Source organism: Micromys minutus, assembly GCF_963924665.1.
Source record: "Micromys minutus genome assembly, chromosome: 11".
In the NCBI taxonomy this organism is placed as follows: domain Eukaryota; kingdom Metazoa; phylum Chordata; class Mammalia; order Rodentia; family Muridae; genus Micromys; species Micromys minutus.
In genome coordinates, this window is record NC_137980.1 from 43,265,859 (window position 1) to 43,277,490 (window position 11,632).

General features: G+C 47.2%; 1 protein-coding gene across 1 annotated transcript; it reads right to left on the reverse strand.

The window, feature by feature from the left end:
* Positions 1–3,604: 3,604 nt before the first annotated feature.
* Positions 3,605–11,251, reverse strand: DBNDD2 (dysbindin domain containing 2). The gene is given in 7 exon segments (XM_080925475.1): positions 3,605–7,410; positions 8,802–8,939; positions 9,132–9,278; positions 10,884–10,897; positions 10,899–10,964; positions 10,966–11,002; positions 11,005–11,251. Coding segments are annotated over 7 exon segments (741 nt in total). The 5' UTR covers positions 11,144–11,251; the 3' UTR covers positions 3,605–7,210.
* Positions 11,252–11,632: the final 381 nt, after the last annotated feature.

The window sequence follows — 11,632 nt, forward strand, 5'->3', positions numbered from 1 at the left end:
CAGCAGTGCCCGCACCCACCAAAGCCGGTCATCCAATAGGAAGCGCGGGTGAGAAAGAACTTCCGGTACCGTCCCGGAAACCACTCCGAGGTTACCGCAGGGACACGGTCTTTGGTCCTCAAATGCTGGAGATTGACAAGCCAGCGTGAAGGGGTGTGTGTGTGTGGTGGGGAGGAGAACTGGCTTGAGGGCCCACGCACCTCGAGGTGCTTTCATCAGCTAGGAAATGCTCGATATGCAGCATGGCCATCTCAGTACCAAGTGCTGGTATTACAGGCATGAGCTAGTGTCTATTTCCTTGGCTCTAAACCTAGCCAGCAACTCTGAAAGCAGAGCTATCCTATCCCCTCCCTGTGGTCTTAATAAAACATTAATATAATAAAATAAATAATTTAAAGTGCATAGCAAACTTGAAAGAATGAGCGGCTATTAAAATAAACATGTTTCTCCAACCTTGTAACCACTAACATGTTGCTATGGGTACACACCAAGAAGCCCACTCTTCTATCTTAGCTTTGATGCCATCACGGAGTAAATTTCACACATGGGTATCCTGCATTCTCAGAATTTAGTTTTGTTCAAAATTTTCTCAAAATTACCTGGGTTTGATTACTATAACATTGTAACTCCAAATCTTACAGAGATCTAGAACATTCCTAAGAACCGGAACTGGGGATGTAACTAACTCAGCGGCAGAGTGCCTAGTAGTCATGATATTTGGATTCATACCCGCCAAAGCAATGTGTATAGATAGAGAAGGAACCAGAAAATGGTCTAATGCCTCTTTTCCTGTCAGCATCTATCTCCAGAACACATTCTAGGGGCAACCAATATTCTTGTCATAACTTAATCTGTTCTAGGACTGAATGTAAGGTTTTGTGTGTTCTTTCCTGAATGATTTTGAAACCACGTTGTGGTTTAGAGACAGAAAGCACAGTCTCTCCTCTCCAGGGACAAAGTGTGGCTTGGCCCCATGTTCTCATGTGTATAAGGTTATTACTGCTGTGCAGTGCTAACATTGTATGGATGTCAGTTTCTCCATCTCTTGATGGGCATCAGAGTGCTTGGCAGTTCTGGTTATAGCGGACAATAATGATTATAGTCTGCACAAGTTGCTTCGTACACTTAGGTTTATTATGTCCCTTCAGAGAATATTTAGGAGTAGGATGACTGGAGCAAAGAGAAAGTGGAAGAAACCGTCAGAACTTTTGCCCAGTCAGTCATTTTATTTTTCTGTTAGAAATAGGAGAGGTTAGCCATGTGTAGTGGTGCATGTTTTTAATCCCAGCACTTGAAAGGCAGAGAGGCAGGTTGGATTTCTGTGAGTTTAAGGCCAGCCTGATCTACATAGTGAGTTCTGGGACAGCCAAAGCTGTAGTGAGGCTATCTCAAAACAGACCAGACAAACAAAACCCCCAAACAAGAACTCTGGTGGCACCACATCCTGGTTAATATTTGGTGCTGTTAGGTTTGGGACTCAGTGATCCATAGAATGATCTCACTGAAGGGCTAATTTGCATTTTCCTTATTATTGGTGTTGAGCAATGATCTCACTGTAGGGCTGATTTGCATTTTCCTTACTAATGGTGTTGAGCAATGATCTCACTATAAGGCTAATCTGCATTTTCCTTGTTAATGGTGTTGAGCAATGATCTCACTATAGGGCTAATCTGCATTTTCCTTGTTAATGGTGTTGAGCACTGTTAATGTTCATTATCCATTCACTTATCTCTCATGAAAGCTCTATATCTTCTGTATACCTCCTTTTTAAAAATACAACTTTATTAAGCTGTAGCTGCTCCCACACTAAGCTGATTTGGCTTCCCCACTTGCCTACCAGGAAACACATTCACGAATAATTTTGTGGATGGACTTTTGATAAAGCTCACAACTGTATTTCTAGGAAGAGCACAAACTTTGTTATTAGGATGGTCTAACAAGAAAGACTCCAAGAAATGAATTGTTTAAAAGGTGACTTTAGTGGCTGCAGAGATGGCCCAGTGGTTAAGCGCACTTACTGCTCACCCAGGGTCCCAGAACCAAGCTGGATGGCTCATAACCACCTTTAACTCCAGCTCCAGGAGAGCAAGTGCCTCTAGCCTCTGAAGGCACTTGTACCCATTTACATGAGCCTACACACAGACATATAATTAAAAAATAATAAACTTATTGAAAAGATGACGTCATTCTCCCACATCTAGTGTTTCTGATTCTATTAGACATGCAGGAAAAATGTCAGGGAAGGGTTTGGATACCCACACTGGCCTTTAATCTGTACAAGGATGAGCAATCTAAGAGTTTCTTTTTTCTCATCTGTATAAACCTACTTTCAGGGGTCTGGAGAGATAGCTCAGTGGCTGGGAGCACTTACTGCTCTTGCAGAGGACCCTAGCACTGTTCCAAGCACCCACACTGGTTGCCCCACAACTGCCCACTACTCCAGTTCTAGGGTACCTTGCACCCTTAGGGCTCAATGGATATACATTTACAAAGAAAAAACTTAAAAACTACTTTCAGAATCATCATTAATATAATAAATTATATACATGTTGAAGATTAAAAACTACATTTCTTCAAACAACCCTATCAGCTAAGTAGGACTGTCTTCGTGTAGTATTTTTAAAAAGTCCCAAACTAAAACTAAAATGTGGAAACTGAGATAATTTAAGCTCACAGTGGTTGACAGAGCCAGAAATAATGGCCACATTACCAGCCTCCAAATAAATTTTTACAAAGGAAGCCGCCATCATGATTATTTCCGTTTATGCTGTTTCCTCCTGAATTGCTTCCATCATCCGAGGCCCATCCTCTTGCTGTGAAGACTCCCCTTCCTCCCACTCCCCCTCCTCCCACTCCTCCAGGCCAGTCATCCATGTACTTGTACCATGGCGTCCTTTTCATTATACTCTACTTTCATAATCTGCGGCATGTCTGCTCCTGGAAGAGCTCTGCGCCAACTTGGTGATTTTGTCAGTGTAAATGGCAGCACATTGCAGGTAAACTCAGTCATTTGTGAATGAAGAAATGGACCTGGTACCACAGTCCTGCTGGCCTCATATTACCATTACACCTGAGGACCGTTCCAGATGGTTTTAGAGACTCTGCTGACCTGTGATCCTTTCTGTTTCCTCTATGGCATGATTCTCCCCTCTTTGGAGTCCATCAGGATGTCTACCCAGTAAGCCTTGCCATAGAAAGCCACACCGAGGCTTGGAAGACTGAAAGCTGGGCCCTTTAATTTGGAGTTGGCTCTAAATCTACATGTTGTCTCCAAGGATACTGTGTGGCCTGAGGAAACAGTCAGCTGTGGATGGAGCCTCTGAAGGCTAGCCAGCCCTCTGTGGTTTGGCAGAAGGAGAGATCATTGTCCCTACCAGGAAGTGGTCTGGTGGTCCCACAGACCCTAGTCTTTTCCAGACAGAACTGGGGCTCATACTTGCTCAACTGGAGATTTCCCAGAGACTCTCAAACAATTCTAGTTCTCAAGAGTACTGTAGATCCCTCCCCCAAGAAGGCTCCTGCCCCAAACTCCACAATCTTAGCATTGTGCCTTAGAGAAGGAAAAGATTTATTAGAATGTTGAGGGTAACCAAGCAAGTACAGCTTCTCATCACTCACCCTGAAGGAAAGAGGGGTGGTCCCAAGATCCCTGTCAGAGCTTGGGTGGGCTCAGAGGCACAGATGAGCCCATCAAGAGAGGAAGTAGAGCTTCGCTATGCTCAGGGAAGGTGGGCACAAGACAAGGACTGTTATCTGTAACAGGAGCAAATTACAAGAAATTTTAACACGAAGCTGGGTCCCTGGCCCAACTTCATAGATGATCTCAACTTGAACCCGAGACTTTTGGGCAAAAGGTATTTATGGTCCAAGTTCACAGAGACGGGAGAGAGCTGAAGGACACTCTAACTTCCTTGGAGACCCCAAAAACTTCTTCGTATCTTTAGAAACAGTAACTTTAAAATGATTTCCTGGGGGAAGAAACATGAAGCTGTAAGCAGTGTCAACCAGCCAGAGGAGCTTTGGCTTAGGCTAAAGGTCGTTCATCCTACAGAGTGTCTGATATGGGGAGGTGGGGTGTCTAATGACTTTTTAATGTGAAAAACTGGAGATCCTTAAGGCTAGGTCCCAACATTTCTCTCACTCAGCGTTCTCTGGGCAAATTCACTCCCACCCATGCATTGGCTAAGGCTTGTGTGTTTACTTTTTCAGTCTAATCATTTTTACCCAAATTTCACTCTTCGGGATCCAGGTCCCTGCTAACCACATGGTCTCAACTGTATGGAAAACACTCAAACTCAATCCATCTAAACAGGTTTATTGGGATCTCAGCCCACACCCCACAACTGTCCTGTAGCATGAGGGAGAAACGACACTGTGCCTTTGTCCCCTTCCTTTCAAACTCACCCAATGAAAAGGTGTGTTAAGTTTGCCTCCAAAGTCTTCTAAACCTCCCACCTTTCTTAACCCCACCACTTCTATCCCCGACTCTTATCTCTCATTTTGATAAATGCAATCTTCTGGTTTCAGGGCACTTGATCCCTGTTATCAGCCTCACGGGGCCTTCCAGCCTCTCTCTTCTAGTTTATTCCTACTCATTATTCAGATCTCAGCTCCAATGTCACTTCCTCAAAGGAGACTCCCCGTGACCTCTCTGAATAGGCTGGCTGCTTGGCAGCACTAGTCATCCTTGCAAATTTACATCTGGGCTTCACTACACTAAGCTCCATTGACAGAAGCGACTTTTTCCTCGTCGGTGAATACTGTATTTGTGGTTTACAATTGTTAAATACCAGCACATACTATTTATGGGACAAAATGCCAATTTGTTTATGCCCTGCTTAGGCCTGAGAAGGGAGATCTTTACAGCCTACTGGATCTGTTATGTTTTTCAGGTTACTGTATTCTCTAAACTATAGTCAGAATTACCTTTTAAACAAGCAAGTCCAAATGATAACCAGCTTGCCTCCATCTTAGGCCTGAACGTCATCTTATAGTGAACAACAACTAGGCTCACTCGTTCCTGTTTGTGACTAAATCTGATTCTCAAAGATTGTGTTGTACATCAGCTGTAACCTTAACTCTAAATGGTTCTATATGGCCTGTCCCAGGAAACAGCAACCATGCTTGTTTCAAAAAGTAGTGACCATCTTGGAACCCTACTTTTGTTTCTAAAGGTTGTGATGACTGCCTGTTGTTATGACTACCTTGTTAGGACCACTTTATTCTGCTTTATTTATTGCCTACCAAATCCCCAGTCTGGAAATGCCTTACGCCTGAGCTATAAAATCCTTATCTTCCCCATTTCCAATGCTGATCTCTTGAAGTCTGCCTTTAGGGAGACAGCCTGGGTACATGAAGAAAAAGCTTGCTTTAATTAATTTGATCGTGATTTGGATTGGTGGTCTTTCTCCTTGCATCTCTGGGGTTAACACAAATACTTGTAGTCTTTCCCAAGAAAATCCGAACCCTTTAACATGGCCTCCAGCCATGTAAACTGCTAAACTACTATCCTCTTGCTCCTTAGGAACAAAACCCTGACCAGTTGAGACAGTAGAATTCGTCATAAAAAGGGATATACCTCAGCCTCCCCCTAGACTCTGTTTCTCAAAGATGTTAGGTGGCGCTGGAATCTGATGCAGTGGCAATTTGGTGATTTGAAAGGGTTGTTGTCTTTCCAAATTTACTAGAATTTACTCTTCAAGAAAATGCTGTGTCACAGTGTCTATTAAAATGTTTAGAATGCTACATTTTCTGTTATAAAATTCTGGGCAATGAGATGTAAGTGAGCACCATTTCTTACAACTTCAAGGTGAGAACAGACCCCAGGCTGTGCCCTGACAACAGACCTCAGGGTGTGCCTTTTGCTCCACTTTATCTTGTTTTCTGCCATTTTCAATGTCATGCTGGCTAATGCTTTGCCAGCTATCCTACACATGAGGCATGGGCAAGAATAGACATTATGTGCCTTGAATGGCTAAGGAAAACAACCAAAAAGCAGCTTGGTGCTCAGTTACTATGAACCTTTCCCCAAGGAACCCTATATTTTTGGCTTCTTGGGTACAAGGAAATAAATTTGTATCTTAAGTCATGATCTTTTACTAGCTGTCAAACTGAAACCTAATACAGGCTTCAAAGCATTTCACAATCTGACCTTTGTCAAGTTTACCTCTCCCTGTATATTTTCAAATCCAACAATTTAGGCAAACCAGGTGTGTTTTAGCTTCTTTAGCTGCCTTCTTCTTTTCCTCCCTCCTTCTTTCTTCTTCCTTCTCCTCCTCCTTTCTTCTTTTTGCTTATTTTATTTGTGAGATAGTCTCAAACCCAAGCTGGACTCAAATATACTATCAAGCCAAGGTCGTCCCCTGCCTCCACCTCTGACGTGCGGAGTTTAGGTATGAATGAGCCCTACACCCAGCCCAGCCTCTCCAGGTAGTGTTCTAAGGCCGAAGCTTCTCCCCATGGGATCCTTCTCCTTCCGTCTCGCTTTAGCTACTTGTGTCTTTCAGATCTCTGCTTAAGAAACCATCTTGTCAGTTCTGTTCCCAAAAGCAGAGGACTAGATCACACTACTTACTATACTGTGACTGATATTTACCTGATTTTCTCCACCAAACAGTAAACTCTGTGAAGACAGGAAAGTACTTCATCTTACTCGAAACTCTACTCCGGATGCCTTGCGGCGATATGCAATTCCTTAAGTATTCCCTGACAAAATGGAGTAGATGAGTGATGGAGACATGTATGACACTAGTTAGTTAATGACAGTGGGGTTGGGATCTTTGCAATATGAAGAATGAGGTGAAATGAGTGGTATATTATTATTTATTACTTATACCATATCCTGTTCCCCAAAAGGACCTCCTCAGAACTTTCCCTTAGAGACACTGGCTTAGGAGAGTTTAGTGGAAGACTACAGGATCATTTGGGGGCAGGAGGAGACTAAGAAAACAGTGACATCTTGTCCCACCTCACCTTCTAGAGTCTCACTTGGAAATCCTACCTCAGAAGAAAGCACTGTGGGGGCGTGGCAGCGGGACAGCGTTAGCAGTAAAGCAGGGAGTCTAACTCTCAGGCACACCATCCACCATCCTTCCCTCCCTTTGGTGCTGATGTAAGTAAAGTGTCAGGTCTTCTCCAGAGTGCTCTGCTGGACCTAGGGTCTCCTCTTGTAGAGAACAGCCAGATCGGTCAGTCTGTAGGAGGCCCACTGCTAGCTGCAGGGTCCAGACTCTGCCCCTCCATCATCCCCATCCTCCTCATCAGACTGTGCCAAGGGAGTGTCCGCTCCCCCATCACTTGGATTTGGACTGCGCAGGTTGGAGGAGTCAGAGGACAAGGAGGAGGTCCGGGACGTGGTCCTGTCTGATGTGGGTACCAGCAGGCTCAGCTCCTCTGGATGGCCATCCACTCCTGCCCAGAGAGAAGAACAGGTCAGGACTACATACAGGGCTAGAGAACTCAGATACACATCTGGCCAGAAAAACGTACAGAAGGTGGGCAGCCACCTGTCTAGATTTACAGAGGGGCTAGAGGAGCCAGAATTAGGACCTCCAGCCCCTTCCGTAACACCACACCATCTTACTTTGAATTAATTCAAGTGTTTAGGCTCTACCTCATTTCATCCTGGAAAGCTGTAGGCAAGCCATTTTCCCTCTTCCTGTGAAAGGGACGCCTGCATTTCTAAGATTTTAGGGTAAAGTCCTAAGAATGTGTATCAAATGTCTGGGAGGCCACCAGGAAATAGGAACTATTTGTTTTTTCTCAGACTGGGTCTTGCTCTGTAGCTGGTTTCAAACTTGTGATCATCTGTCCTGCTTCTGTTTCCTGAGGGCTGTTATCAGAAGCTACTTGTCCCTGTAACAGTTTAAAATAAAAGTATGAGTCTTACATGGTATGCATACAGGGTTTGGAGCCAGGCAGAGGGTTTGAGTATCAGCTTTCTACTTCCTGCCTATGCAAGTGAACTTCTCTAAAGCTAATTTTCTTTTATTTCTTCTTCTTCTTCTTCTTCTTTTTGTGCTAAAATCAAAGTTAAGAATACTTGCCAGGCAAGCATATTGTGTAAATTGTATTTATAAACTCATTTCTAGCCTCTGGCATCCTTCTTTATGAAATGAAGCACCTACTCCTTACTTTGACAGAATATTAGGGTCAAGAGAAAACATGTGAAGTACTTTAGCACAATATTAAGAGCCTAGTAAATTATTCAGTAAAATTTAACATTATAGGGTCTGGAGAGATGGGTCAGCAGTTAAGAGCACTGGCTGCTTTTCCAAAGGACCTGGGTTCAAATCCCAGCTCATAACTGTCTGCAAATCCAAAATCCAACACCCTCATAAAGACATACATGCAGGTAGAAAACAAATGCACATAAAATAAAAATAAACAAATTATTAAAATAACATGGTGATGTACATCTTTAGTCCCAACACACTGGGAGGCAGAGGTAGGTGGCTCTCCATGAGTTCATAAACAGCCAGGGCTACACAGAGAAATCCTCTCTTGAAAAACAAACAAACAAAAAAAACCTGATAGTAATTATGTTAATCTCACAAATGTAAAAATGTTAAAGCTAAAATATAGCTAGCCATTGCTAGAACTTTGGCTGAGAAATCTATATCCCAGTTCCCCCAATGAGTCAACTTCCCTAAACCAGAACAGCCAGCTGTTTCTCTAACAGAAACACTTACTTCTAACTTCTACTTAAGATTCTTCCCTGCTCAGACCTACAACCTCATTTCTGGCCCAAATAGCCAGCTCTGGCCAAATGGTACCCAGGTCCCCAAAGCAAAGGGACATACCAGACATCTGGGGAGTTGGTGGAGAATCCTCACAAGGCAAGAACACATCTGCTCCATCCTGATCCGCAAGATCAATAAATTCCACCTGCTCCAGTGTGTCCACGTTCACTTCCATAGACGAGATGCTACCTATGGGGGCTGTACACAAGGAAGAAGTGGAGCACACAGACCAGGCTAGAGCTAAGAGGGTGATCAGACTTACCTGTAAGATCCCAATTTCAGAGTATATTGGGTCACAAAACCAGGAAGGGAGCTGGCGCCCAAGATCTGAGAACCACAAGGATATCTTCTCCAACCTACCCCAATTCTTCCTTAGAACTTGAAACTTACGTCTTTGTGACTCAAGATGCAGATGGGATAGGGGGAAAACAAACTCTGTCTCTGGCTGTAAAATGTCCTCAAAGAACTTCTGCCGCTCCCTGAGACGAAGCTGCTGGCGCTCCAGGGCTGCTCGTGGATTTGGGTCCATGTCAGCTCCTGTTGGGAAGAGAAAGAAAGTGAAGGGGGTCTGAGCTTAAGGAGCGGCTGGACAGCTGGCATGCCAGCAACACAGAGCCTTTGCTTCCAGTCTGGACAGCTCTGGCCTCAGCAGCCTCTTTCTCTTCTGAGAAACAAGACTCATCCTACAAATTTCAAGACCCAGATATCGGCAGGGCTGGCCCAGGTTCCACAAAGGGGATGTCAGTTCCAGACACCACAAGAGCCTGCCGTTAATGAAGGCTGCCAATGCTGGCTAACTGCCTACATGCCCTCTGAGAGACTGGGAGGGGCTGGCCATTTCATGGACCCAGCTCTCCTCTGAAGGCCAGGGAAGAATAGGGTGAGATAGTCGCTAAGTATGGGGCGCTATAACTGTTTCTTCCCATCCCTTACAAAAGCCCAAGAAAGACTATAGCAACTTTCTTCCTCCATACCTCCTGCCCCCAAAACACACACACACACACACACACACACACACACACACACACACACACCACACCACCACCACCACCACAATCCTCATTACCTCCAAACCCTTTCTCTGAGAGCAAAGACCTAACTTCCTGACTTGCTTCTGCCTCTTTCTGGCCCCAGGGCTCCCACCTGAAGGTATCATCCTACCTACCCCAAACACTATCTGACAAAACTTTGTGAAGGAGGACGATTTATAGAGAATTGGGTACCTGTCCTCTGAACTCTCAGAGTGGTTCCCTCCTCTCACACACCTGCCTGGCTTATTTCCCAAGCTAGTAGTCACTAACTAGAAGGGTTGGCACTGGGTACAGTTCAGAGCAGTGTCTAGATTCCCAATACTGAGTTTTGCAGAATACCAGAGCTCTGGGGTCAGCCCTGTGCGTTCGTTCTCATTCCTGATACACTACTCTGAACCCATCCATCATCAGGAGCTGGGGAATCTCTAGGGTGAGGACCAAATTGTCATCCTCCAATAAGCCTCATCTGGCCACAGTATATATCAGCTCTTGGTCAGGTCTTCGAGTATTGGGGTAACTCAGGAGGGATCCGAAACTAATGAACCAGGCAGGTCCAAGTCAGTGCTTGGAGCCGATGTGGCTGCCGGCTGGCCAGGGAGAAGGGAGACGCTGACGCTGACTCCGGAGAAAGGCTCTTAGAGCTGCCGCCCAGGTCACACGCTAAAAATACCCAGGGCCCCAGGGGCGGTCTGCGGAGCTGCAGAGAGGGGAGGTGAGCTCGCAAGGGAGCTGCTGGTGATCAGGGGCCACCCAGACTCCTCTCTCCTCCCCTCCCCCTGATGTTGTGGTCTTACCAGGTTGAAGGGATTGCCCACGGTGGGTTGCGGAGCCAATTCCAGAGCTAGGTAGTTGTTTACCCGACCATAGGTACTGGGAAGAGTAGGGATTTTGAGACAGGAGGCTGACACCCGGGCAGGAACCGGGAAATGGAGAACGAACGCCCTCTGCCCCGGCCCCACCCGCGCCGGAGGAGGCAAGAAGCAAAGAATTCCCTAAAAGGGGACTGGCGCGTGGGCGAAGACCGGGCGGGCGGAGGAGGGCACCCCACGTTCCGGTGCTGCGGAGACCCGGCCCGCCGCACCTGAGCCCAACTCGCATTCCCTCCCCCTACCTGCAGCGCCTGAGCCCCGCTGGCTCGCTGGGTGCGCTCCCCACAGGCGGCGGCGGGGGCGTGGGAGCGAGCAACGCCGGCCGGGTGGGGCTGTGCCTGCGGGGTTCCCTGGGGACCGGAGGCCCTGGGAGCCGGGAACGAGGAAGAGGCGGGAGGCGGAAGTGGGGGCGGGGCGGGCACTCGGGGCTGGCTGCGGAGGACAGCTTCTCTGAACGCCCGGACCCGGACTTGCGGGGCGGGCGAAAAGTTCCCGCACGCATCCCTCCTCGCTCCGCCCGCGCGAGGCTGCGCGCGCCCCGAAGCACTTGCGGCACCCCGCCCGGCGCACAGCGACTGCAGGCACACGCGCCGGCTGCGACCCACGCACACTTGATGCGCTCCGACTACAGAGCAGCGCCCACGCAACGACCACGCGCACGCGCCCGCTGCCCGCCTCTCCACACCTCGATCACCCCGGCCACGGTTACGCGCACACTTCTCCAGAAGGAGTGGGAAGGGAAAGCGAGCGAGGGTCAGCTGCCGCCCAGGGAGTCAAGTGCATTGCCACCGTTGATCCCGGGACCCTGGATTCCCTCAGCTGGCTCAAGGACCACGCCGAGCCACCGCCCTACGGGTCGGCGCAATGGGCGAGTCAGGGCTGGAGGGGATGAGCCGGCGCCGCACCCTACACGCCGGCAGAGAGCCAACACCTCGAGGTGCTCCAGAGATGCCAGACGTCCAGCCTGGCGTGGGTGGGAAGTCCAGTCGGA